The 23,655-nt window shown below is 59.0% G+C and overlaps 5 protein-coding genes across 5 annotated transcripts; 2 read left to right on the top strand and 3 right to left on the bottom strand.

The window, feature by feature from the left end:
- Positions 1-810: 810 nt before the first annotated feature.
- BXZ73DRAFT_76554 (uncharacterized protein) lies at positions 811-2,201 on the top strand (the record flags this gene model as incomplete). Its single annotated transcript, XM_048022464.1, has 7 exons — positions 811-996; positions 1,058-1,117; positions 1,170-1,271; positions 1,344-1,432; positions 1,486-1,579; positions 1,632-1,837; positions 2,159-2,201. The coding sequence occupies 7 exons, from the start codon at positions 811-813 to the stop codon at positions 2,199-2,201; spliced, it is 780 nt and encodes a 259-aa protein (XP_047879020.1).
- A 262-nt stretch (positions 2,202-2,463) lies between these two features.
- Positions 2,464-3,709, bottom strand: BXZ73DRAFT_100148 (uncharacterized protein; the record flags this gene model as incomplete). The annotated part of the gene is made up of 3 exons (XM_048014482.1): positions 2,464-3,162; positions 3,209-3,514; positions 3,566-3,709. 3 exons carry the CDS (start codon positions 3,707-3,709, stop codon positions 2,464-2,466), a joined length of 1,149 nt encoding a protein of 382 aa, XP_047879021.1.
- Positions 3,710-9,988: 6,279 nt separating this feature from the next.
- On the bottom strand, positions 9,989-11,850 carry BXZ73DRAFT_76557 (uncharacterized protein; the record flags this gene model as incomplete). Its single annotated transcript, XM_048022465.1, has 4 exons — positions 9,989-10,252; positions 10,438-10,597; positions 10,744-11,369; positions 11,704-11,850. 4 exons carry the CDS (start codon positions 11,848-11,850, stop codon positions 9,989-9,991), a joined length of 1,197 nt encoding a protein of 398 aa, XP_047879022.1.
- Positions 11,851-16,061: 4,211 nt separating this feature from the next.
- BXZ73DRAFT_45056 (heterokaryon incompatibility protein-domain-containing protein) lies at positions 16,062-17,697 on the top strand (the record flags this gene model as incomplete). The annotated part of the gene is made up of 3 exons (XM_048019443.1): positions 16,062-16,162; positions 16,404-16,437; positions 16,726-17,697. 3 exons carry the CDS (start codon positions 16,062-16,064, stop codon positions 17,695-17,697), a joined length of 1,107 nt encoding a protein of 368 aa, XP_047879023.1.
- Positions 17,698-20,145: 2,448 nt separating this feature from the next.
- BXZ73DRAFT_76559 (uncharacterized protein) lies at positions 20,146-22,304 on the bottom strand (the record flags this gene model as incomplete). The annotated part of the gene is made up of 5 exons (XM_048022466.1): positions 20,146-20,326; positions 20,379-20,491; positions 20,806-20,880; positions 21,326-21,384; positions 21,419-22,304. The coding sequence occupies 5 exons, from the start codon at positions 22,302-22,304 to the stop codon at positions 20,146-20,148; spliced, it is 1,314 nt and encodes a 437-aa protein (XP_047879024.1).
- Positions 22,305-23,655: the final 1,351 nt, after the last annotated feature.

Consider the following 23,655-nt stretch of genomic DNA (forward strand, 5'->3'; position numbering starts at 1 on the left):
ACCTCTTCTTTCTGCCCCAACGAAAGCACTCCTCTATACAACCAGATTACTACCGCGTTGGTGACGCCGGTGGTGACACCCTGCCGCCCGCGCACGTCTCCCGCGCGTGCTAGCCCAGGTGAGTGTCGTCACTCGTCTTCGCGCTGGATCATCTCCCCGACCTTCCCCGGTCCCCTTCATCCTCCACACCGCCGCGACCGCCGAACACCCACGTCCTGCCGTCGTCCACGCGTGTCGACGCTCTGCCACACGCGCACGTGTCACTCCCGCGATAGCCCAGGTGAGCTTTTCCTCGTTACTCTTCGTGTTGGGTCCTCAACTGAACATCTCCCTCCCCATTTGCGACCGCCGGAACCGCCGCAAATCTCACTCTCGGTCTTGTTCCGCGAACCTTCCCCCGGTCGTGACATACTGTCGTGCTCGCCTCGCCCGCGTGCTAGCCCAGGTGAGTGTCGTCACTCGTCTTCGCGCTGGATCTTCTCCCCGACCTTCCCCCGTGCCCTTCATCTTCCACGCCGCCGCGACCGCCTACCGTCCTCCACGCGTGTCGACGCTCTGCCACACGCGCACGTGTGACGCCTGCGATAGCCCAGGTGAGCTTTTCCTCGTTCCTCTTCGCGTTGGGTCCTCAACAGACCATCCCCCTCCCCCTTTGCGACTGCCGGACCCGCCACAAATCTCACTCTCCGTCTTGTTCCGCGAACATACCCCCGGTGGTGACAACCTCTCGCGCGCGCGCCTCACCTGCGTGGCAGTCTAAAGTGAGTAGCTCGTCACTCTTCTTCGCGCTGGGTCCTGAAAAGACCGTCCATGCTCCTCACGCCACCACGACCGTCGCCGCACCACCCTCACTCGTGGTGCCTTCACCCCACGTGTCACCCTCCACCCGCGCTCGCGCCCCGGACCGTCGACCTCGACTCTCCCAGCCCCGCTCACTCGTTCTTCTCTCTCGATGACACGCTCATTATGCCGCCTATGAGCATTGAGCACCGCAACGTGAGTGTTCTTGTCGTTCCACTTACATACGTTTTCTGACGATTCCGACCATCGCACGCAGACCTTGCATCAGATTATGCGGGGTCCGTACATGTATATGGAGGTCGCACTAGTATGTGAGGTACGTATTCCGGCTTCATTGCCACGACGATGCGCTAACATGTGCGCTTCAGGCCATCCAGAACGGCCTTGGAGGTCGCATCAAGGTGAAGAAGAACAACGGCGGGAGCCTTACGTTCCCCCATGGCTGCTGTAGGTTCTTACATCGGACGACCGTGAGTTGGGGCTGGCACCCGGTAAGTCGCATTCTATTACGCGCGTGAGGGCAAGCTGACGGAGCGTTGCAGAAACATGGCAGGGTGGCGGGGGGGAAAGGAAAGTCGGGCAAGAAACAGCCGGGTAATGGGAAGAAGTTCCGATCGGACGTAGTGGCCGCGTGAGTGCTTCTCCTCTTGTATCTACACGCCTGTTACTTACCGTACCCCATAGGTTGGGTCGCAAACTCATCGAGGCGCTTGGCCTGGACAACGTCCAAGGCGGGTTCAACCTCCAGAAGTGGAACCGAATCTGCGCTCGCAACTGGGTGCGCCCTTTGTAGAGGGCCGTAGAGGGCGTAGTAATGTTTTGTTTCGTAGAATGCTTCATACTATTCGTGCTCTTGCAAGTACGCGCGGGCGGGCCGGGAGACGCGTCTCCGAGAAAAGCGGGATGTGATCGACCCGCACGTCATCCAGGCACTGCGGGGGTGGCTGTGCTCGAGGAACACCTCCGCGCATGGTCCCTGGCCGGCACGCGCCCTTCTGCCTCACTCGGCCGTCCCGGCCTGCGCGGCGAGCGTGAGGTGCGTACTCACCGTGTCCGGCCTCGTGATCACACCCATGACCGGTCGACGCGCACACCAGGAATCGACGCCAGAGCTCTCTCTCAGCTCCTGCGTCCTCACAGCGTCGCATTGCTCCATTCTCTACGACTCACATCCACTTGTCGTCCCTCGACCACCCGACCACGCTAGTGGCTACGCGCCTCCGCCTGGCTCCCGTCCATGTCGTCCTCGCGCACGTTTTCCGCGCACGTTGTCCGTCCCGCCTCGCACACGCCCATCGCGATCCGCCCGCGTTCACCTAGGATCGATACGGCAGCCCTACGCGACGCATCGGTCTAGACGCACCGCGCGTTCCCTTTCGCCCTCGGTGTCGCCTTCGTAAGGCTGTTTGCAGCTCCGGATCACTTCGCGGGTAGAGCCGCGATTATCCGGAGCCGTGATCCACGGATCGTGATCCGTGCGGCTCCGGCTTGCTCCGGCTCCGGCTCGACGCGGCTCCGGATCAGAGGGGGACCAAAAACGGCCGGATCACGGCTCAACCCGCAGATCCGCCACTCAATATTAAGCACCTAAACACGTATTCATTGACTGTTTCACATCCAATACATTATATCTACGACTTCAGCGTGACATGAAACCACTCCTCACCAGCCATCATCTTCGTACTTGTCAGACTCGTCGTCTGAGTCGGACGGGGTGCGCAGTGGTGGCAGAGACCCGTCAGAGTCCTCACCCGCATCCTCCCTCGCCACTGCAACCCACTCGCTCCCCATGTACGCAGCTTCCATCGCGTCGTTGAAACGCGTGCGAACTGCAGTGGTTAAAGCGGGCACGCCTGAGTGCTCGCTGTTGGGCGCGATGGCAGGCGCAGGCGCGATGGTGGACACTGTCACGAGGACGCGTGTGGGCACAGGCGTGAGGTTTGTGGCAGGTGCGCCAGGCGTGAGGGTTGCAGCGGGCGTGGGTGTGAGAGTTGCGGTGAGCGCAAGGGCAGGCGCAAGGACGGTCGCGAGGGTGGGTGCAGACGTGAGGGTGGGCGTGGGCGCCAGATTAGACGCGGGCGCGAGCGCGAGCGTGAGTGCAGAGCCGAGGGTGAGGGCGGGTGCGGGCGTGAGGGTGGATGTGGATGAGGATGAAGGTGTGGGCGCGGACACGAGGGCAGATGCGGGCGTGGGCGCAGATGCGAGGGTGGGCATGGACGCAAGGGCGGGTTCGAACGCGAGGGTGGGCTCGAACGTGAGGACGGGCTCAGACGCGAGGACGGGTGAGACGTTGGCGTCATCTTCCAAGGCCGCGAGTGCAGCGCGTGCACAAGCCAGTAAATCTTGGTCCGGATATATGACCTGTTGCTAGTCAGATCAATACATACTAAGAGGGCTAGTATCGGACCTCAGGGATGATATCGAGCATGAATACGCTCATCGCGAACAAGAGCGGGTCCGCAGAGTCGTGGGCATCGAGTTCTCCTATGAAGAGGGATAGGGTGTCGACGAACAGGTGGAAGTCGACGTTTTGAACGGCTGGGGAGTTCTTCACAAACGCGCTGTATGCGAGAACAAGCTGCAGGAGCAGCCCGTTCTGGTCGTCGCGGAGGCTGCATTGACGAAGCTTCGGTCCGCGTACTATGGAGAGCCACGCGTCGGCGCGAGGGTGGTCAACCGTGTTCAGTGCGGCTTGAGTGTACGGAAGCATGAGCTAGATGGCAGTGGGTTAGCGCAGCTCATGCAATTGAAAACATTCACTCACAATCACTGTGTCAGTGACACCATTGACCAGAATGGTGAGCCATTCATGGCTCAAAGGGCGCGTAGATGGTGGTCCGAGGCCGCGGTCGTGGCGCGTCTCGGCGAAGATGTAGATGGCGGGGTTCGTGCTTTCGATGATGGACATGGTGTTCGTCGGGAAGGCGGTTGAGTCGGGAGCAGAGAGGAGAGCAAGGGATACTTACCTTCTCGTACCCGTGCGATGCACCCTGATGCCAATGCAACCAATGTCCAAGGCACTCGCGCGCTTACTCAGATTCGACATCTCCCATTCCCTTCCGCCCCTGTCAGGTGGTCGTTTTGGTCGCGCCACGGGAGACTGCTTGAGGTCGCGAGTTTGTGGTCGAATATGGGTGGTGGGGACCTAGGCGCTGGGTAGATAACGATCTGTGCGCGTGGTGATGTGTCGCATCGCATCGTGCACTGCTAGCCTGTATATGGTGAGCAGGATACACAGCCGAATTCTGACGGAACTCACCAGGTTTAAACATGTTGGGCAGGCAAGGTTCGGAGATGCGGGATGGAGGAGCAGGGCAGAGGGTACGGGGAAGGGTGCGCGTCAGCATCCAAGGCGTGTATTGTAGCCGAGCGCACCTTCTCGGGCGGCAAGCCGCTTTGACTCCACACGCACCTCACGCCTCTAGTCCCTCCTCCGTATCATCTCCGTCCCTCAAGATCTCCCCCACGAAGCCCCAGCCCCCCACTATTGCCGTCACGGACCACTAGCTCCTATCCTGCAACTTCGCACGCAGGTTCAACCTAGGTGGTTACACATCTATTCCTTCTTAGTTGAGCTTTCTCCCGGCTCGACCTCCACGCGGATTTTTCGCATCACAACGGTGCGCACAATCTCTCCACGACGCCCACGTGTGTCCTAACAGATTTCTGAGGATCAGACCTCAACTGTTTACCCTCAACATGCAGTCTAATTGCCCCTCCGACGGCACTCCGCATCCCGGCCGACACGCTACCAGAGGTCCCAGGGCATTGCCTCAGGGCGATATCTGGTCTCAGATCAGCTGAGGGCTCGGACGCGTCCTCCGTCAGCCTTCAGCACACAACAGATTTGCCCTCGATGGGCATTCAGGTGAGATTGGCAGTGTTTTTCTTCGTCAAACGCGGCCCGAGCTGACTCTACTCGTGTTCCACTAGGTTGATTGGACTGTTCACATGCCCTATCGTTGTGGCCATGACCCACATCGACTCCGGGGATGAGCGGACAATGCGCCATGCACTGATGTCTGTGCGTCTCGTGGTGGGGACTCGGACGCGGAGCCCAGTTTGCAGGGTAGTACATAGAGCTGTTCGCAACGAGAGGTGCGCCCCGACGGTCTTCCTCCCCCTGATCATCGTCGCCTCATTGCTTCTCTCTTGCGGTACTCGCATCTCCCCGCACCATGCCCATTGACAAGACTCGCACCCCCATCGCCGCCGCCACCGCCGCCGCCAAGCGTCGACGCGAAACGGTCTCGCAAGGCAGTGACCAGCCCCCGCGCGACGACAACCCTCCCCGGACCGACGGCACTCCCGCACCCACGTCCCCTCCCAACAAGCCCAAGCGCCGCAAGGGCGACGGCAACATGTGCGTGCTTTATTTCCTCTACCGTCCCTCTGATCCTTATGTTTGTCCCTGGACAGGTCGTCGCGCTCGTCAACTGCAGGTGAGGATGGGCAGTCGTCCCATGCCGGCGACACCTCCGACCCTGAGATCAACGACGAGGACGAGGATGATGGCCTCGATGATGTCGCCGCTCTCAAGGGGCGTACTCAGACTGCAGCTCGCCTTGCCGGCATCCACACTGCGAACTCTCGTCAGGCGAAGTTTGCGCAGCGCTATGCCGGCAACACACCGGAGGCCACACTTGGTATGTTATTCTACCGCGCTTTGCATTGTATTTCCTTCTAACTACGAGTGTCCACAGACCTCCTCATCAAGAAGTGGCGTTCTTCGGTCTATGACCATTTCACAAAGCCGAAGATCGTGACGGCGACGAACGGTGCAATTGTGCATCGCTTCGTTTGCAAGACGTAAGTGCTGCCCCCAAACATATACTCAGTAGTAATAGAGTCTGACATCTTCACGCCCAGGAACCCGTCCAAGAGCGTTGACCGCCTCGAATATCAAGAGAGCACCGGGAATCTGTCCCGACATGTCAAGAACTGCGAGCCAGAGGTCAATCCTGAGACGGTGCTCATTGAGAATTTCGCCGCTGGTGTAACGTACACGCCACATCGTCTGCGCTACCAGATGGCAATGTGGTGCGCGAGGAGTCATCGCCCATTCACCATCGTCGAAGACCCCAACCTCCGCGCTATCCTTGGGATGCTGTACAAGAAGGTCGCCATCCCGACTCGGGCCACCGTCTCACAAGACGTACGCGACCTTCACTCCGAGTCCAAGGAGAGGGTGAAGACGCACCTCAAGGTGAGTTCTGTGCTACATCTCTCACCCCTCTCTTGCGTCATCCGTCTCGCATCCATCTCCCCGCATCTCTCACACCTGGGCCTGGGCAGGATCTCAAGGGTGGTATCCATATCTGCATGGACGGCTGGACGGCGCCCAACGTCATATCCTACCTCGGCATCACCGCACACTGGCACGATGACGGCAAAATCAATCATATCATCCTCGACTTCGTTAAGTAAGTAGTCTCTATGTTCGATAGATTGTCTGTCTCATCTACTACCAGGTTGACGAAGGCGCACACGGCCAAGTACCTCGCAGAAATGCTGGAGGAGTGCTTGAAGGACTTCGGGATTCTTGAGAAGGTTCGTCTATCTCTAATCTGTAGTATACACCGCCGACTTACATGTGCGCTCGCCTGAAGGTTATCGGCGTCACCTGCGACAATGCGGAGGTCAATGTTGCCCTCATGCGAACCCTCCGTGAGACCCATCCCAATCTCCGCATTGGGAACGGCTTCGTTCGGTGCTTTGGCCACGTACTTAACCTCGTCAGCAAGGTACGTTCGTGACATGTTATTACCAGTCTTTGTATCCACTCAAGGTCACCTCTCCAGGCCGCGGTCAAGCCCTTCACCAAGACACGCACCCCACGCAAGGCCCGCAACACTGTTGACGAGGACGAGGATGACCAAGATGAGCTGTCGGAATCGGAGCGCGATGACGACGATGACATTGCAGACGACTCGCGCGAAGCTGCCGACAATGATATCATTGAAGAACTCTTGTCGGAGGACGACTTCGCGGCGTTGACGCCGTGCACCTCTGACGAGCTGAAGGAGGCGATCGCGGCACTTGACAAGGTGCGTGATCGTAATTTTGTCTCCCCATATGTGTCCGCTGACTACGCATTAGATCACAAAGCTCTCGAAGAAGGTGTGGCACACTCCGCTCGTGCGCGAAGAGCTCGAGCACCTTGCGGACGAGGCAGGGCTTCATGCGCGCGTTCTCGTGCGCTCTGTCAAGACCCGCTGGAACACCCTCGTCGCAGTTGTCGGCCGGGCCCTTGACATGAAGCCGGTCCTCACCTCGCTCTGCGATATGCATCAATTCAACCGCGGCAAGAGCGTCCGTCTTCGCCGGTTCATCCTCACTGAAGCGGAGTGGTCTATCCTCGAGCAGTTGTATCACCTGATGGATGTAAGTGTTCGTTTGTCTGTTCTGTCGCACATGTCGCACTAAATATATTGCTCCTATCACCGCAGCCCTTCTTGTTCGCCACGAACGAGATCTCCTCGAGCACGCACGCACTGCTGCACGAGGTGATCCCGTTCATGGACGTACTTACGAAGCACCTGGACAACTTTGTCGACCAGGAGGAGCTTCATCCCGCCGTCCAGAAGGGTGCTGCCCTCGCGCGTGACATGCTAAACAAGTACTATAGCAAGACCGATGAGACACCACTCTACCGCATCGCCATGAGTGAGTGCCCTTTTCGCGCTACCGCTAGCATGCCAGCCTGACGCCTTTTCACATACTTTGTAGTCCTACACCCCGCATACAAGCTAGTGTACTTCCGGAACGCCAACTGGCCGGAAGACTGGATCACTGAGGCCCGTGATCTCATCACTGACGACTACGCCGCGCACTACAGGCCTCCCCCTCCTCCAACCCCGCCGGCGGCCTCCGCATCTCGCGCGATGCTCAATGCTTCCATCCCCAGGCGGCCTTCAGTGCCTGGCAGCGCACGCCGCAGCGCGAGTGCAACGGTAAGCCACGCCAACACCTTGTTGTCCCACCATGCACTGCTGACCATTCTGACTCCCCAGCTCTTTGCAGCGATCGCTTCACGCGCTCGCGCTGACAATGCCATTGATGCTCTCGAGGAGTATTTGAATGCTCCCCCGGTCCTCACGATCACCGATCCTCTTGCGTACTGGAACGCCGCGCTCAAAGTGGCTCGGAGAACGCGGCCCTTGCCCGAATGGCCCTCGATTATTTGTCCATCCCTGGTAAGTCGTCTTCATGCATCGCCGTCTCCTTTCACACCTGATGCAGACCTGTTCCAGCTAGCTCGACAGATGCCGAGCGGGCCTTCTCCCGGGGCCGTCTTACTGTCTCCCGCCTCCGTCGTTCCCTCGGGAATGACTCTGTGCGCGCGAACACGATCCTCGGCTCATGGGCGCGCGTGCCGGGTCTACTTCCCGAGGAGGAAATGGTTGCTTTCCTCAAGGACAAGAAGGGCACGACTGCTCGTCGTGCTGCAGAGGACAGTGGCACTGCGGCGATTGTTGTTTCTGACTAGATGATCCCTGTCGCTTCTGTACTTGTAGCCTGTTAACGTGCCACCAATGTGGCGAATGTCATTGCATCCTTGGCCCTCTCCCTGCCGCGATTATGTGATCTCACCGCTGGGTGTGATCGCGTGTGCTTGCCTCTTCGCTCAGCCGCGTATCTGGCAGCTCTCCACCTGCCGTGATTGCGATCATGTCGGTATTTTGTGCGTTGAGCCTCACAGCGTGCCCCATATAGCCCCGCGCTTGCCTTCTCGGATTGCGCCTCAGCGCGTCTGGCCCTCCACACGCCGCGGTTGTGCTCGTCCGGCCCACACGTTCCCATCTGCCTTGTGAGGGGTGTTTTCGGGGGTCCTGTATATGAAAAAGTTGTTATAATGTACCCTCACAGCCTTAATCTTAACCTAAGTACATGGTTTTGCCTAGGACTGATCTGTATGAGCCGCTGATCCACACAGAGCCGCACTCTGCGGCTCATTTTGAGGCTCCACCCACGGATCACGGCTCCAGTTCCCGCGGATCCGGCTCTTCCGGAGACTCTGAGCCGTGCGGATCTGGATCAAGCCCCCGGAAGTCACCTGATCCGTGGGTTCGGATCCGGATCATCCGTGGATTGATCCGCAAACAGCCTTACGCCTTCGCCCTCGGTGTCGCACTCGCGCTCGTCATCCTCCTTGGTCTCGTCCATTCTGACCTCCTCGCGCACCTCGCGTTCCCGCGATCCAACTCTCTTCGCGTTCGCTTTCCCCGCAATGTGTCATATCCCGGATTCCCCATTTCTACGCTTAAACCAGCCCTCTATGTCCATTGTCGCCTTCACCGCCGTGGACTCGGCCCTGGGGTTGACGACTGTCGTCTTGCCCCACCGGTATACGCTGTGTTTACCCATATGAACCATTTATGCATACGCACCGTTTATGCATAAACGGGCGTATGCATAAATGCGCCGTATGCATAATCACGCCGCATGCATAATCACGCCGCATGCATAATCACGCCGCATGCATAATCGGGCTGTATGCATAAACCGGCCGTATGCATGAACGCGTTGTATGCATGAACGCGTTGTATGCATAAACGTGTTGTATGCATAAACGAATCGTATGCATAAATGCGCTGTATGCATAAACGTGTTGTATGCATAAACGGGGTGTATGCATAAACCGGATGTATGTATAAACACAATCTTAGACATAGGTAGGCATCCCGAGGAGAGGGCGAGTATGCAAGCAGTGTTGAGAAGTATGACTGGAATGTGAGGAACGACGAGTTCAACAAAAGCCTTGTGTTTATGTCAGTATTGAAGAGAGTATATATACTGTAAGCAACGCGCAAAGAACATGGAACATTGGCGTAGTGGTCTGTTGTGTCGTATGTGTATGATGTCAAGAGGCTGTGAGTTCGATTCACGCAGCTGTCCTTTTGTTTACGGATATTGACGCTCTTACAGCTGTATGCATACTTCAATGTTTATGCATATATCTGTGTATGCATAAGGTACGGTATGCATAAACCCGGGGCGCTCTCACAGGGATTTATGCATAACCTGTACTGAGGCGGCTCGGATGTGGACGCGGATGCGTGTGCGCGGTGCTTCGCCCGCCGCGCCGCTTCTCCTCGTCGACTTGAACCATCGAAGAGCCCTCGGCGATCGTGCGTGAACAATGACATTCTAGCGCCGGATCTAGCGGGGGCTCATCCGTCCTTGATCACACTCCGGGTCGGGTCGGGTCGGGGTCGTACGTTAACAGCAACGATGGCGACGAGTCCGAGTGCAGCTTGCGCGCGTCGTGGGGCGGCGGCGACGCTTCCGCGACCCGCATCGTGCCGTCAGACGAGGGGCGTCCATCCGAGGTCTGGAATGCCATCCGCGGATTTTGGCGTTGGCAGAGGAGGACAGGAGCGGGGGAGGAAGTGCCCGCGGCAGCGGTGAGCACTGCAGGGGGCGAGGGCGAGTGCCACTCGTTCGGAGACTGGAGTTCCGACCGCCATGAGTTCTAGACCCGTTACAGCTGGGCGGCGAGCGACAGGTCTGAGGACAAAGACCCTTCGGCCTGCGGCGGCGAAGACGAGCTAGCAACCGTATAGCCCGCCGACGGCGCGGGGTGCGTCGAAGAGGGACAAGGGGTTGAGCTCGTCGACCAGGACGTTGACGCACGACCTCCCCGTCCTTCCGATGACGGAACTCGGGAGTGCCGTCCAATGCGCTCATCGCTGGCGAGCTTGGCCGCAGGACGGGGAGGTTCGCGCGTTCCCACTGCTCGGACCCGCGGAGCCGCCGCTGTTGCCACCACTCGAACACGTGCAGCCGCTGGCTCCTGTCAGGCAGAATGCGGCAACTGATGCGCGGGGGGCAGTCGGCGACACGCCCATCGCCGCGCGACGGAGGGCGGGACCGCGTCGGACAGGTGCAGTAGCGTGTGGGGATTGGAGGCGACGGGAGCGGGCGTCGACATCCATGAACTTCGAGGTGAAGCCGGCGACAGGGACATCAACTTCGCAGTGGCCGACAGAGACCGGAACCGTGAGCTGTGCGCTGTCCTTCGTCGTCGGGCCGTTGTGTGGATGCGGGGGATCGACATCCATCGCGTCGGGTGGGGCCATGCCGAGGACGCTGGAGCTTCTGCGGTACTCGTTGGACACATTGGAGTGTGCCTGGAACTCCGACGCGGCTTGCGAGATGACCCTAGCCCTCCTTGTGCTTCTGCATCTTGCAGCGGACGCGTCGATGGTGGTGAACCCGCCGCTCCGCCGGACTCCGGCTGAGCAGTGGGCGTGCACGGGGTGTTGTCCTTCGCAAGTATCGCGACGCGAGTAGAAGCGTCGAGTTCTTTCACGGCATAGTCCTTGCTCGAGACGATTGTCTTGCCATGTGCACGTGGGAGGCTCTTGGTAGTAGACTGGCCGAGCGGTCCTTCGTCTCTTGGGTTCCGACCAGTCGAACAGGAATGTTCGACGGGGTTGTTCTGGAGCAGAGATCGAGTAGTGGAAGACAATGAAGATCCCCCCACGGGCAGGTGAGGATAAAGACCCCGGAGCAGCCGCAAACGCAAGAAGTTGTGATTGCGCAGAGACCGGGGAAGAGAGAAGCTATAGGTGCGGACTGAATGGAACCATCATCAGCACAAGTCGTTCCATGTGATCGTAGCACGATACACACCTCTCAGCAGTCGCGCGGAGCCAAAGTGCAGAAAGCCCCCCTGCTACCATTGACTGCCCTTCCGACTTCGGGTTGAGACGTCGAGGAGGCTACGGGAGTGTCCGCCACGCCGGCTTGTAGGCAGCCTACGTAGCGAAATACTCTCGTCCGAGCGCGAGACCCAAAGTTCGCTAAAAACCCCGTCAGCAACTGCATGGCAAAATGGACATCGCAGGGGAGCGTCGGCTGCAGGACGCGGTAACCAAAGGGATGGTCTGAACTCACCTTCGGCTGTTTCCTAAGCGCACCCACCAGGGATTCCCGAGCGACGTACACGTTGAACGGGTTGACACTCATGGACAACGTCTTGTATTTCGATGAGGCATTGAACATGCGACTGTACGACTGGCATCGCCTGCCGATGGCAACCATACCATGAAAGAGCGAGACCGTGCACGTCTAAAAGGACACGGCGATTGCGAGGGTAAGCAATCGACATCAGCCACAGGGCAGGGTAGGCGTTGGTCGCGGTATGGGGAGAGGGTGCGGCTGTGGACTCACTCTTGACCTCAGCCACCGGACGCTCTCGCCCAAACGACCCAGTCCGTCGGATGGTTGTGGAGAGTAGGTGGTCACCGATCTGACGAGGTGGTCAACAGTCCTGAGCGGAACCGGAGTTCAGAGGGGCCCTGACAAAGAATGAAGATAATGGCAGATACATACTAATCTGGATTCGACGACAGGTGGCGAAGGAGCCTAGATCTGCCATCAACAGCCGGGGAGATAGCTAGACAGCCTGTTCGGTATCTGTGGACACAACGATACGCAAACTGAAAAAAAACGCACCCTTTAAGGAGCACAGGTGATTTCCCTGGTGCATCCGTTGCGATAGCCTATCGGCAGCTACGGATGCATCTGGACGGATCTGGCGATCCGTGATGCGCGCCCGTGGAGACGCGCCTCGGTGGGCGGCAAGGACGCGTGGCGCGCATTGCCGCGTGGCTGTGATGCACGCCACGCGTCCCTCCCGCCGTCCTTGCTCTCCTCCCCGCCTCCTCTTCCTCCTCCTGCTCCGCCTCCACCGTCCAGGCAGACGATAGCGACTATACAGTCGTCCTTCGTCTGCTATTGGACTCCGGTGTCACCTGGTGACACCGTTCAACTCCCCTCATCCTCCTCCCTCGACCTCAACCTCAACCTCCATGCCGTCCTTCGCCCACTTTGCCGGCCGCGTCCACACAGGTCCACACCGCACGAGGACGTCCATCCGGACGTCCTCAGCATGGAGATTAGAATTAGGGGGTCGCGGCGATGTACCGCGGCCCTTGTTTTGGTGAGTCCCCCGCTCCGCCCTCCTGCACTCCCAATGCCCACCTCTCCTCTCCGGCTTCGCCCATCCGGCCTGCCGCCAGCCTTGACCTCCGTGTCCACCTCGCCCACCTCGCCGCTGCCCTCCTCCCCGTTGCCCACCTCCGCGCTGCTCTCCGCCCACCTTCGCGCTGCCCGCCTGCGCCCGCACACCCTCCTCCGCCTCCCGCACCTCCATGTCGCCCTCCTCCGCGTCTCGCCCGCCTCCACGCGGCCCTCCTCCTCAACGCGCGTCGCCCACCTCCGCGTCATCACCCACCTCCATGTCGCCCGTGTCCGCGTCCGCGCCGCCTCCCGCCACCCGCATCTATGCGCCTCGCTAGGCTCCCCCTCCTTCGCCTCGTCCCGGCCCCCCGCGTCCGCGCTCCTCCTCCTCCTCCTCCGCGTCCTCCTCCTCCGCGTTGCCCGCCTCCTCCGGCTCGTCCACTTCCGCCCGCGCTGCCCTCCTCTGCCTCCGCCGACGTCACCTCCTCCGCCGGCGTCGCCTCCCCCGCCGGCGTCGTCTCCTCCGCTCGCGTCGCCCGCCCTTGTTGCTCTGCGCCTCCTCCCCCTTCGCACCGCACACCCCCGCCCGCGTCGCCCGCCTCCGCGTCTCCCGCGTTCACGTCGCCCACGTCCTCCGCCTTGTCCCGAGGGGCATGGTATTACTTACTAGCACACTTATGTAGTAGTTTACTAATAAATATATTTTTATCACTAATCATATACAAGATGTGGTGTGAAGCAAAGAGGGAGGCGAGCTCACTGTTGGAGACAGCGAGCTCGGGTGGCGGCGCCTGAGGCGCCGGTGTCCGGACATCTGGGTGCGACGCTGTCCCAAGGGTGCGCGAGCGCGCTTGGGGAAGGCGGTGTCGAGCGCAACCGGGCCGGCCGGCACCAGATGCATCTGCACCTGCTGATAGGCTGTCACAATGGATGCACCTGGCGAATCACTACTGTAGCTTTAAGGACGACTCATGCTGGTCTCAAAGGGTTGGAACTTGGCTACGCGAGGACCAACGAGAGGAAACAAGAGCGTGTCGTCCGCGTCCAGGGAAGAGGTGCAAGGCTTGAGACAGCTGGAGAGGAGAAGTGCGGACGAAGAGCAGGAGAGAGCGTAGCATCTCAGTAGAGCTGTTTGGAAAGTTACGATAGTGCACCGTAGTAATCGTGAGTTGGCGCGTTGGAGTCCTTGCTCCATGCGACTGTTGGCGGGTGTTTGGCCAGCGGGCCGACATGCCGTGGAGCAGTGGAGACACTGAAGTGGCGTCAGGTTCGTGCACTATAGTGCATTTCCAAACAGCTCTAGTCTGCGCCTCCCAGCCTGCGGGTGTTCCGGTGTCCGGCTCTCGCCGGTCCGCAGGGCCTAAACAGGCGCGTTGTCATCGGCGCTTGCAGATTGTCCTCTCCTTGCCATGCTCACGGCGACGCTCATGCACATGTCCGTGGGCAGCGTCTCGAGACGGAGGACGAAGACGGGGTGCGCGTTGCGCGCCCGATGCGCTCCGCGAGCTCGTATCGCTTGGTGCCGACTCCCGCGCATTTCCGTCCCCCTCCGGATCCTGGGCAGCGCGGACATCCTCGCCATGTCTTCTTCCCCATCCTATTGGCTACGTCGCGCCTGGTCAGCCTCGCCCGCTCCACCAGCACGGTCGCGCCTTCCACGTATTTCGCTCCGCCGTGTCGACGGAAGATGAGTCCGTCAATCCGCCGCAGCACCGTGTCCACGGGCATCGCGGGGGACAACGCCACGATCCCCTTCCGCATGAGTAACGAACGCCGCGGGAACAGAAGACGATATATCGCTCATGAACGCCTGGAGCAAACGAGGAAGAGACAGTCGCCGATACCGACGGAATGCGGACCATGGTCTGGTTGGCGCTGGTGCCTGCTTATCGAGCCAATCGAGCGCACCGCGGTGATCATGTGAGTCTGCAGCTCGCTCCTCACTTCTTTCCTGCGCTCAAGGTGCTACTCCTGGATATTGATGCGGGCTGCTCCGCTGCTCTTCAGTGTCATGGATCTTGCTATTCAGGCGGACGTGCTCTTGTGACCGACTGAGGTTGCACAGATCGTCGGTGCAAAGATCTCCGCAGCGATGCTTCTGTGCACAACCCTCCTGGACCGTGGCATGGGGTCATCGGCAACGCGGCGAAGCACTGCCGCGTGTGAGGATCGCACGAAGAGACGAGAAGACGAAGGCCGAAAAGACTGTGTTGTTCGCTGCTCGAATACAGTGTGTGCGCGGAGACTAAGTACTGCTGTAAACAGGAGTACGGAGACTGGAGAATGCGTGTATCGTAATGAACACTGTCATGGGCATGGCGAGAACACGGAATGTAAGGTGATACAATGAAGACAAAGAATGAACGTAGAGTAATACAATGAACAGTCACACGAGAGAACGGAACGGACGCGAGCGCTGAGCTGTGCGTAGCCAGGCCCATGACACCGCGGACCTGCCCGAATCCTCGTTGCAACGATATGTTTTGTGCATGCTTGGACCAGCTGACTCATTTGTCTCAGGGGTGTTCATCTCCGCTCAAACCAGGGCTCTGCAGCTGGGAGATCTAGAACATCGCGCTTGTCCTTCCTGGAGACGGCGTCGAGCTGCTTTCCGATTCCCCGCTTCGCACCCCACTGGCATATGGTGCCCATTCGCGCGCATACACTGTCATTGATAACGAGGCGGTGACTGAGACACTCGGGATACTGGAGTCTACTCCGGCGATCCAAGCGTCGGCGAACATCTGGGTATCGGGCCACACCATTTACCTTGCGACGAATGACATACCTCTCAGCTTCGCCCAATGGTGGACACGCACGGTATCAGAGCCTGACATGTTCGTGGCAAGGAACGTCATCTCACCCTGGTAGCGTGAAGCCTGCCCACACTCTGTTCGCTTTCATTTCTCAGGAGAAGCATCGGAGGCGCTCCGACGCTATCGCGTGCATGTTCCGCATGGTGGAACGTGCGGTCGGCGTCTGAGACTGGGGTCGCCCTCGCCGCAACTTGGCCTCTTCTGTCTTGGCCTCAGCCCTCAACCCATCTCTCGTCTCCTCCCGTCCAGTCTCCTCCCAGCCACCGACATACCCTGTGACATCAAGTACCGGAAAGCCCTTCGGCTGTCGTGGATACTCTCATCGTACGTCCGCTCTTCCGATGCTCTGTATCGCATTCGCTCATGCTCCCCAAGTGTCTGTACTTCTCCCGCGAATTGTGCACCTCCACTCTCACCCGGTATTAGTGCTTGCCCTTGCATGACACGCCCGTGCTAATATTCGTGAAAGAAGCGATGTGGCTCCTGGGCACCGCGCGCGCGAACATCGTCTTCTTTCCCCAACCTGAAGACGTTCCTGGAGGCTATGCTATCCTATCGCACACGTGGCTCGATGAGTAAGAAGAAAAGGAAGACACGTTTCAAAAGGTTCAAAAGCTCAATGGAAAATCGAACATCTTCTCCCCGGATCCGGAAGACCAACGTCCCTTGCCCCGAGCTGAGCTCCGATCTCTCATTTCCCAGGAGGTCTCTGAACAAGCGGCGGTTCACCACGACCAGCTCCGCAATCTCGTCTCCCAGGAGATCTCTACAGAAGCGGCCGTTCTCCGCGACAAGCTTCGCTCTCTCATTTCGGAGGCAGTCCCAAAAAAACACGTCGAAAATGCTCTCCGTAAATTAAGATCCCAAATCATGCGAACGCTCAAGTTGCCACTATATCTGCGCCTTTCCAACCGTGTCGAGTCCCCCCGGCCCGTCGTCCGCGATCGCGCTGAAGGGAATGGCCGAGATAGGCGAGCATCCGGTACTGAATGCGAGCCCGGTCAGTGTAATTAAAGCTCGTCTTCGTTCCTCGACACTGACATACGAGACCCAAGAACTCTCGAAAGATTCGAATCTGGCACCTGCTTCAGCGATACAAATTTCCCCTATTCCTACCCCTGTCCAAGGACTCGCTGAGCCATTCCGCTCGTCGTCACCATGGTTCAACCCACGCGATCGCCTCACTTCAAAAGTTCGATCGTTCCTTGAGCTCGCCGAAACGCACGGGCACGAGTACGCTTGGGTCGACACGTGCTGTATCAACAAGGAGAGCAGTGCCGAGCTCTCCGAAGGCATCAATTCCATGTTCCGCTACTACGCCCTCTCCACCATCTGCTACGTCTACCTCAGCGACATCGAATTCTCCGACACTAATTCAGTCTTCATGCGGCGCGCCTTCAGAAGAAGCCGCTGGCACAAGCGGGGCTGGACTCTCCAAGAGCTCATCGCGTCCCGCGTCCTCGTGTTCTATTCCAAGGATTGGACCTGTCTGGGTAGCAAGCACGAGCTCGTTGATCGCCTAGAAGAAGCAACCGGGATATCTGCGGCAGTTCTCCGCTTCGAGAGCCCATTCACCGACACGAGCATCGCGACGCGCATATCCTGGGCGGCGCATCGGAAAACCACGAGGCCGGAAGACGCCGCCTACAGCCTTTTCGGGCTTTTCGGGGTCAACCTGCCGACGCTCTACGGCGAAGGGCGGCTCGCATTCTGCCGGCTGCTCATGGAGATCTCGAAGACGTTGCGGGATCCTTCTATTTTTCTCTTGGGAGAACGACGGGAGGCATACGGCTTGCAAGACCTCCAATCGGGCCTCCAGGACATTCCCCGGGGCCAAACCCGTCGTCATCTTCTTCCCCTTCAGCCTTCGCCGACCTTGGGCCTATCCCGCGCTATTCATAGGATGATCAGATACGAAATCAGCGCCCGCTCGCAGAGAGGACAAGATGAGGTACGCTGGTATGGATGCCATCCTACGCTGTGCTACATTGACGACCATTTTAGCACAGCTCGATTGCAAACACGACCACAGAACTCCGTGCTCCCACGTTTTCCGTGTCACCAAGCGGGATCGAGCTCCACGCAGCCGTTCTGCCTCTGGATGATATAGAGAGATTCCTCCTCGTCGACTTGTTCTGCAGGGATCCCGACCCCGTTTTCCTCTTGCTTGAAAGGGTGGACGACAAGCTCAATGCTCACGCTGCTCCGCTATACCAGCCCACAGAGAGCCCCGTTGTGTCGCTGCGGGAATCACGCACGATGATCGACTCACATGGCTGGACGATGACCGACTTGCGCGTTGTAGCCCTCCCACCGTACACCGGTGACCTCTCCGAGCGCGAAAGCGCAGGGATGGAGTGGCTGAGGCGCTTCTGCGAATCCACCACTACCGGCTCCCCCTTTCACCTTGTCTTTCGCGACTTCCTCCGGCTCCCGAACATTGGCATGAACTTCGACGGTGACAGAAGCACCCTGCCGTCGCCTCCTTCCACCGAAGACGTCTCCCTTTGTTTTACTAGCCGCTATCTTCCAACACTCGTAGTCGTTCTTGGGACATGCTCTCGTACCGAGTCCGCCATCGACAACCACCTACGCTCATCCAGGCCAACCTCTCTGTCATCCCAGATCGCCACGGAGACGCCAGGTCCAGGCGTACCACGCCGACAACATTTCTGCATCATTCGTTGGTCCGACAGCGATGAAGAAGCCCCGGGCACTGCGGCTGCGCATTCGTGCGCGATGGATCATATCGACATGGACGGACCATGGCCAGTGGAGCGCCGATCGCAGCGTCGGCGTTGGGAAGTCGTGTTATCGTTCTTTCCTGGTCCGATGGGTAGAGAAACGCTGCAAGTGAAACTCCGCTGTGTATGATAGATGAAGAAATTGATTTGTGTACAACTTCAGATCTGGTGGTACGAGACGTCGAGCGCGGCCTATTGTAAACATCACCACAGTTTCCAAAGCCAACCAACAATTCCATCTATCGCTAGCACCGCGCATGGAACGTTCATGACGATGCTGTTGCATGCTGATGCGGCGCCAACTATGGTGTAGAGTCGGTGGCAGGGGTGAGGCGAGGGAGCGAGTAACCGTGAGGCTCGAGATATCGAGTGAAGTGAAAAAAAAAAGGCGAGATACGACGCCCCGCGTGGAGGCTGAACGTGCGGCGCGCGAAGTGGACGGGAGAATAGACGCGGGGAAGTTGGAGAGGTCGCGCACACGGGCTGGCGGAAAGACGAAGGATGCGAGAGCGAGGTTCAGAACGATGTCGTGGACGTGGACGTGGGTAAGGTCGAGGTGTACCGAGAAGAAGTCGAAGCGAAGCTGGATGAGCATACCGCACACACGAGAATTGGGGGAAAATTGACTCATAGCCTACATACATACAGCGTGCGCGGCGCGAGGGCGTATCTAGGAGAGGAGACTGTACCGAACCTGTGACGCGGGAGACACTGCGGAAAAAGCGAGAGAGAGCGTGGAGATGGACAGAAATGAAAAGGGAAGGAAGAAGGTAGATATTCCGGAGTGTTTGATAGGCAATCGAGTGACAAGAGGACGTGCGAGGATGGCCACCGAGTGTCATAGCGAGAGGGAGAGGGCACCGCGCCGCGAGTGGTGGTTGTGGTCGAGTGCGCGCGGTGTAGACCGCGAGAGTGCACGGACGACGCCACGGTGCGATCGCATGTGTCGCATCTTGACGGGCCCACACCGGGGGCATTGCCGGATGAAACACGCGGCTTCATGCTTTGTTCATATAGATTGTCCCATTGATGTACCGCACAAACTCATCTTGAGGGACATCCTTGTATCGTTGATTGCTAGCCAATCAGAGCTCGAGCTTCCCATGATACGAGGAGAGACATTCAAAATGAGTCCAGATGGCACATCCGCGAGGCATTCTATATGACTCATCAAGGAAACGGCTTGTCTCATCGGGAAATGCCCCCGGTGCCATGCTATATGCCTACGCGGTAGTCCTATGGTATCCGCGGGCGGATAGCGAAGGGTGCGCGAGCAGGAATAGACTAGGTGCGCGAAGACGAGGACCGAACGCGGAGATGATCGCGCGGGCGTACGTTAGCCTGGTCGACGGTGTAGGGTTCGTGCTCCTGCACTGTACGGCGACAGCGCGTGCGTATCAGTAGAGAGACCCGTTATACGGAGGTGTGATGGTCAGTGCGAGACGGGTCCAATGATTTCCAGTGCACTCACTTACAACCAAGCAGCATTCAGGACCACGCGCACTGAAAACCGAGTTCTCAAGAGTAGATGACCTCGCTGCGCGAGTGCTGTGGTCAGTTCTCCATCTGTGTCACTGTCATCCGCGTATTCTCACCGTTATATTAGTGTGCCCGGTCTCCTGATCTTGTATTAACATGGACACGTCCGCTTCAAGGAGATCGAGAGCATGCGGCTGCCGGCGCGAGCGCGCCATGCGCCATCCACTGGCTTCGCTGCGCAAGAACTGGGGCCTATGCAACGGGATTAGCGGTGAGTGAGCGTGCGATATTTCCAGCGCGTGTACCATGAACCCAATGCTCACACCGGAGTACGTTCACACCAGAGTAGCCTGGATCCCGATGGGCTCCGTCAGATCTGAGGCGGCGTTGAGTTGGGCGAGAGGCATAACCAGGCAGAGGTCCCGCCCAACGGTGGCGTTATGGATGTCGAGGAGGGCGAAGGGGCCGGCTTGTTCCTTGGTCGTCGTCGGGACGCTGCTCCGAAGACGAGACGGTCTGTAAATAGGTGAGTCAGTGCACTGTATCAAACGAGGGTATCTCGGAGTACGTACCATTGAGTCCAACACCTCCGAGGAGGAACCCAAGCTCGGAGAGGCGGTCCGTCGGCGAACTCCCGATGTCCAACAGGTTGAATAGATCAACCACATCGTCCGTCCCGGTCTATCAATATCGCGCGCGTCAGTTACAGGACCAACGCCGGAGACGAATCCCACCTACTGGGATTTCTGCAGAAGAGAGTCATCAGTCTCCAATGACCGCTTTCAAAGAAAGGCCAAACGTGCATCGGGTTGTAGAACATGGGGAGAGCGCCTCGGTTCCGCGGGCCGTCTCTCCGCGTAATCCCGAATCTGCCGTAGCATGCTCGTCCACCCTTCCAGATGCGAGGAAGCTCGTCTGAAGACGCGCCCTGCCTGAAAACTGGGCGTCAGCACGTGTTGATCCTCCCGCATCCTCATTCAACCGCATATACTCACCTTGGAGTATAGATGAGAAGGGCACGCGTCGAGATCAGACGCCGCAGTGACGTCACCCCGTTTCCCAGCTCGAATCTGTGTCAAGCACTGATTAGGGAAACGAGCGCAGAACATACCGGGATAGCGTGACGGGTGTGGAGAGAGATCCGGTGGCAGACAGGGGATTATCAAGAGAATTGAACAAACGGCACTCACATGGGATCCGATGTCAGAACGTCGCCAACGCTACTGCGCGCTGGGTGACGCAGTGGTCCTGGTTCGTTCGGATATCAACGGCCGTGGACCGCTGGAGGTGGAGTCGGGGTGAGCTGCACGAGGGATCGTGGTTGATATCGAGAGAGGCCGTGGGGTTCGGGGAGAGGACCAGTACGTGTAGTAGCGAAATGGCACGCTGTGAAGAGCGGGTGCCACAGTCGGCATGGAGGATGCGAGGGAAGTGAGTGCGACGACGCGCGCGCGCGCGCGCGCGGCATCGCGGCGGGTACAGCTCGAGCGCGAGCATGCGTGGGGCCGAGCAGACCGCCTCCCCCGCGTCCGGCTCGGCTTGTACCGCGTGCAAGAATGCGGTGGTGGCTCCCACTAGGAGTCGTCGCGGAGACAGTCCGAGGCGCACGGTAGGGGCTTCGCGCGAATTCGAGGGCGGTTAGATGCTTGAGGAGCGTGGCAAGCGCGAGCAATGCGTCGGTCTCGGGGCGGAGGCGCAGCGCGCGCGGAGGGGAGCAAGGGTGTGCAGGAGAGGCCACGCTCGGGCCAGCGCGCGGGGAATGCGTGCGCGTCGGGTGTGCGGTCGCAGCGGGGGTGCCATCACAGGCGCCCGCGGCCGGAGGTGGAGGTGGCGACTCGAGTGGGGTCGTCATGTGAGGCGTCGAGGCTTGCGCGCGTGGGCGCCGGAGACGCGTCGAGATGGTGCTGAAGGGCCAGGAGAGCGACTGAATGCGCCCGGCGGAGAGGTCCCCGCAGGGAGTCGAGGCGGAGGGCGTCGAAGAGACGGCGCGCGATTGGGAGCAGCGCGTGACGATGACGGTGTGCTCGGCGGGAAGATGCACGGTCGGGAGGGACGTCGAGGGGAACGTCTTTTCCCGTGCGTTGGGAATCAAGAGGATGGAGCCGTGAAGGACGGAGAGCCGCGGGGTGGCGGAGAGGACGTCCGGCGGTTGGGGCGCGACGGCGAGCAGCAGGCGGGAGCCAGGTTGCGCTGGGTACTTGTGGCCGCAATCCCACGCAGACTGGCCCGCGTGGAACGTCGTCGAGGGGAGTAGCAGGATCAGAGGTCGGCCGCTCCGGAAGGTTCGTCCACAATGCACCGCGCTATGACCGTGCTCGCACACATTTTGGTACGGCCGGCGTCGGGATTCAACGGAAGCCACCGCTCTCGTGTTCGCGGAACGTGGGGCCGGGGCCGAGTTTTCAGCAACACGCAGTTCGCGAGGCGTTGCCGCTGTCCGCGGGTGTACTTCGTCGACCTTTGCGGAGGACGCGAGAGCCTTCCGATGCCACATGGTCAAGTTGTGTGCTCATCAAGGAGCTCGTGCGGCCAACCTGTCGAAGGTTGTGGCCCATGCGGCCGCGTCAAATTCTTCACATTCGCGCGGTCCCGCAGCCTGCGTTGTGCTCCAAGAAGTGTGGCGACGAAGTACCTGAACGCGGAGGGGGATATCAGCTAAAACAAGTCCGAGGATGGTACCGCGAACATATACGCATGTTCGCCATCGACATAGAAGCGCACCTTGGCTGATGAACAAGTTGAAAGATGTGGCTTGCACCCGAGCAACAGACCCCGCTTACATCAGCTCTCACGCGCGTTGGCGCCGCGTTCTCGAGCCTCGGCGGGCAGACTCGAACATCCACTTCCTCCTACCTTTCCCCATCCACACCCATCCTGCCCTGCGAAACTCTCACCAAGACACGCCTTGCTCTTGATTCGCCACTTCATCCCTCTCCGAGCCATGATATCGTGCTGCAAGTTTAGCACATTTCTCGCAGAGTACGGAGTGCTGACACCCTTCTCATGAACTCAAGGGGCATAGGTACGCTGCGATCCATACTGCCTGAGTTGGTGTCGCTATGCCTGGTCTGAAAACTTAACCGGCTTTCCCTCAGGACGTTCCCACCTGTCCTGTTCGGATCGACTGTGAGCTCGAGATGCGCATGAGGTTGAGAAGTTCTGGAGGGCTGCGACGGAGATAGGGTTTGGTAGTGAGTGACTGCGCAGTGCTTCAGTGAACGTTACGACTAACCGGTGATCCGTCCCAAGCCTCATGAACCACGGTAGCGTTCGGGGTGTATGTAAATAATTGCATACAAAGTTTTAATAACCGTTTGTAAACACTGTATGCAAACGGGTGTGTAATGGCCCTCTGGGGAGGTCCGGTTTTGAGTTGTTTGCAAACAAATTGCCAAGCGCGCGCCTATGGGATCGCGTGAGAGAGAGAGAGAGAGAGAGCGTTGAGCGCGTCCTGTCAGCCCACCGATGCTTACTCTCAGATTTGCCTCAACTGCCGACTCTTTCTCTCCGAAGATGCAGTGTCTGCTCAAAACTGGCCGGCGCCGCCGCCTCACGCCACCTTCTCTCCGCTCTCGCCCAACCTCAAATCCCGCCGGCCTTAGAGTCTCCTCGTCAATGCCCAGCTTAACCAAAACCAGGCTAGCAGCTTAAATGTGAGTGTTCATATGTCCGAGTTCGTCTCCATCAATGCGATTGTTCCCTGTGCTCTCTTCGATATATTTTTCGTGCCATTCAAACAACACTTTCTCGGACCTCCTCTTGGATTCCGTCGCGCCCGCAGTTTTCTTGTCAGTTTAACTCATACTATTCCTCTTATACTGCCACCCCGTCGTCGGACCCATCCT

The sequence above is a fragment of the Epithele typhae genome (assembly GCF_022376455.1).
Source record: "Epithele typhae strain CBS 203.58 chromosome Unknown BXZ73scaffold_16, whole genome shotgun sequence".
Taxonomy (NCBI): Eukaryota; Fungi; Basidiomycota; class Agaricomycetes; order Polyporales; family Epitheliaceae; genus Epithele; species Epithele typhae.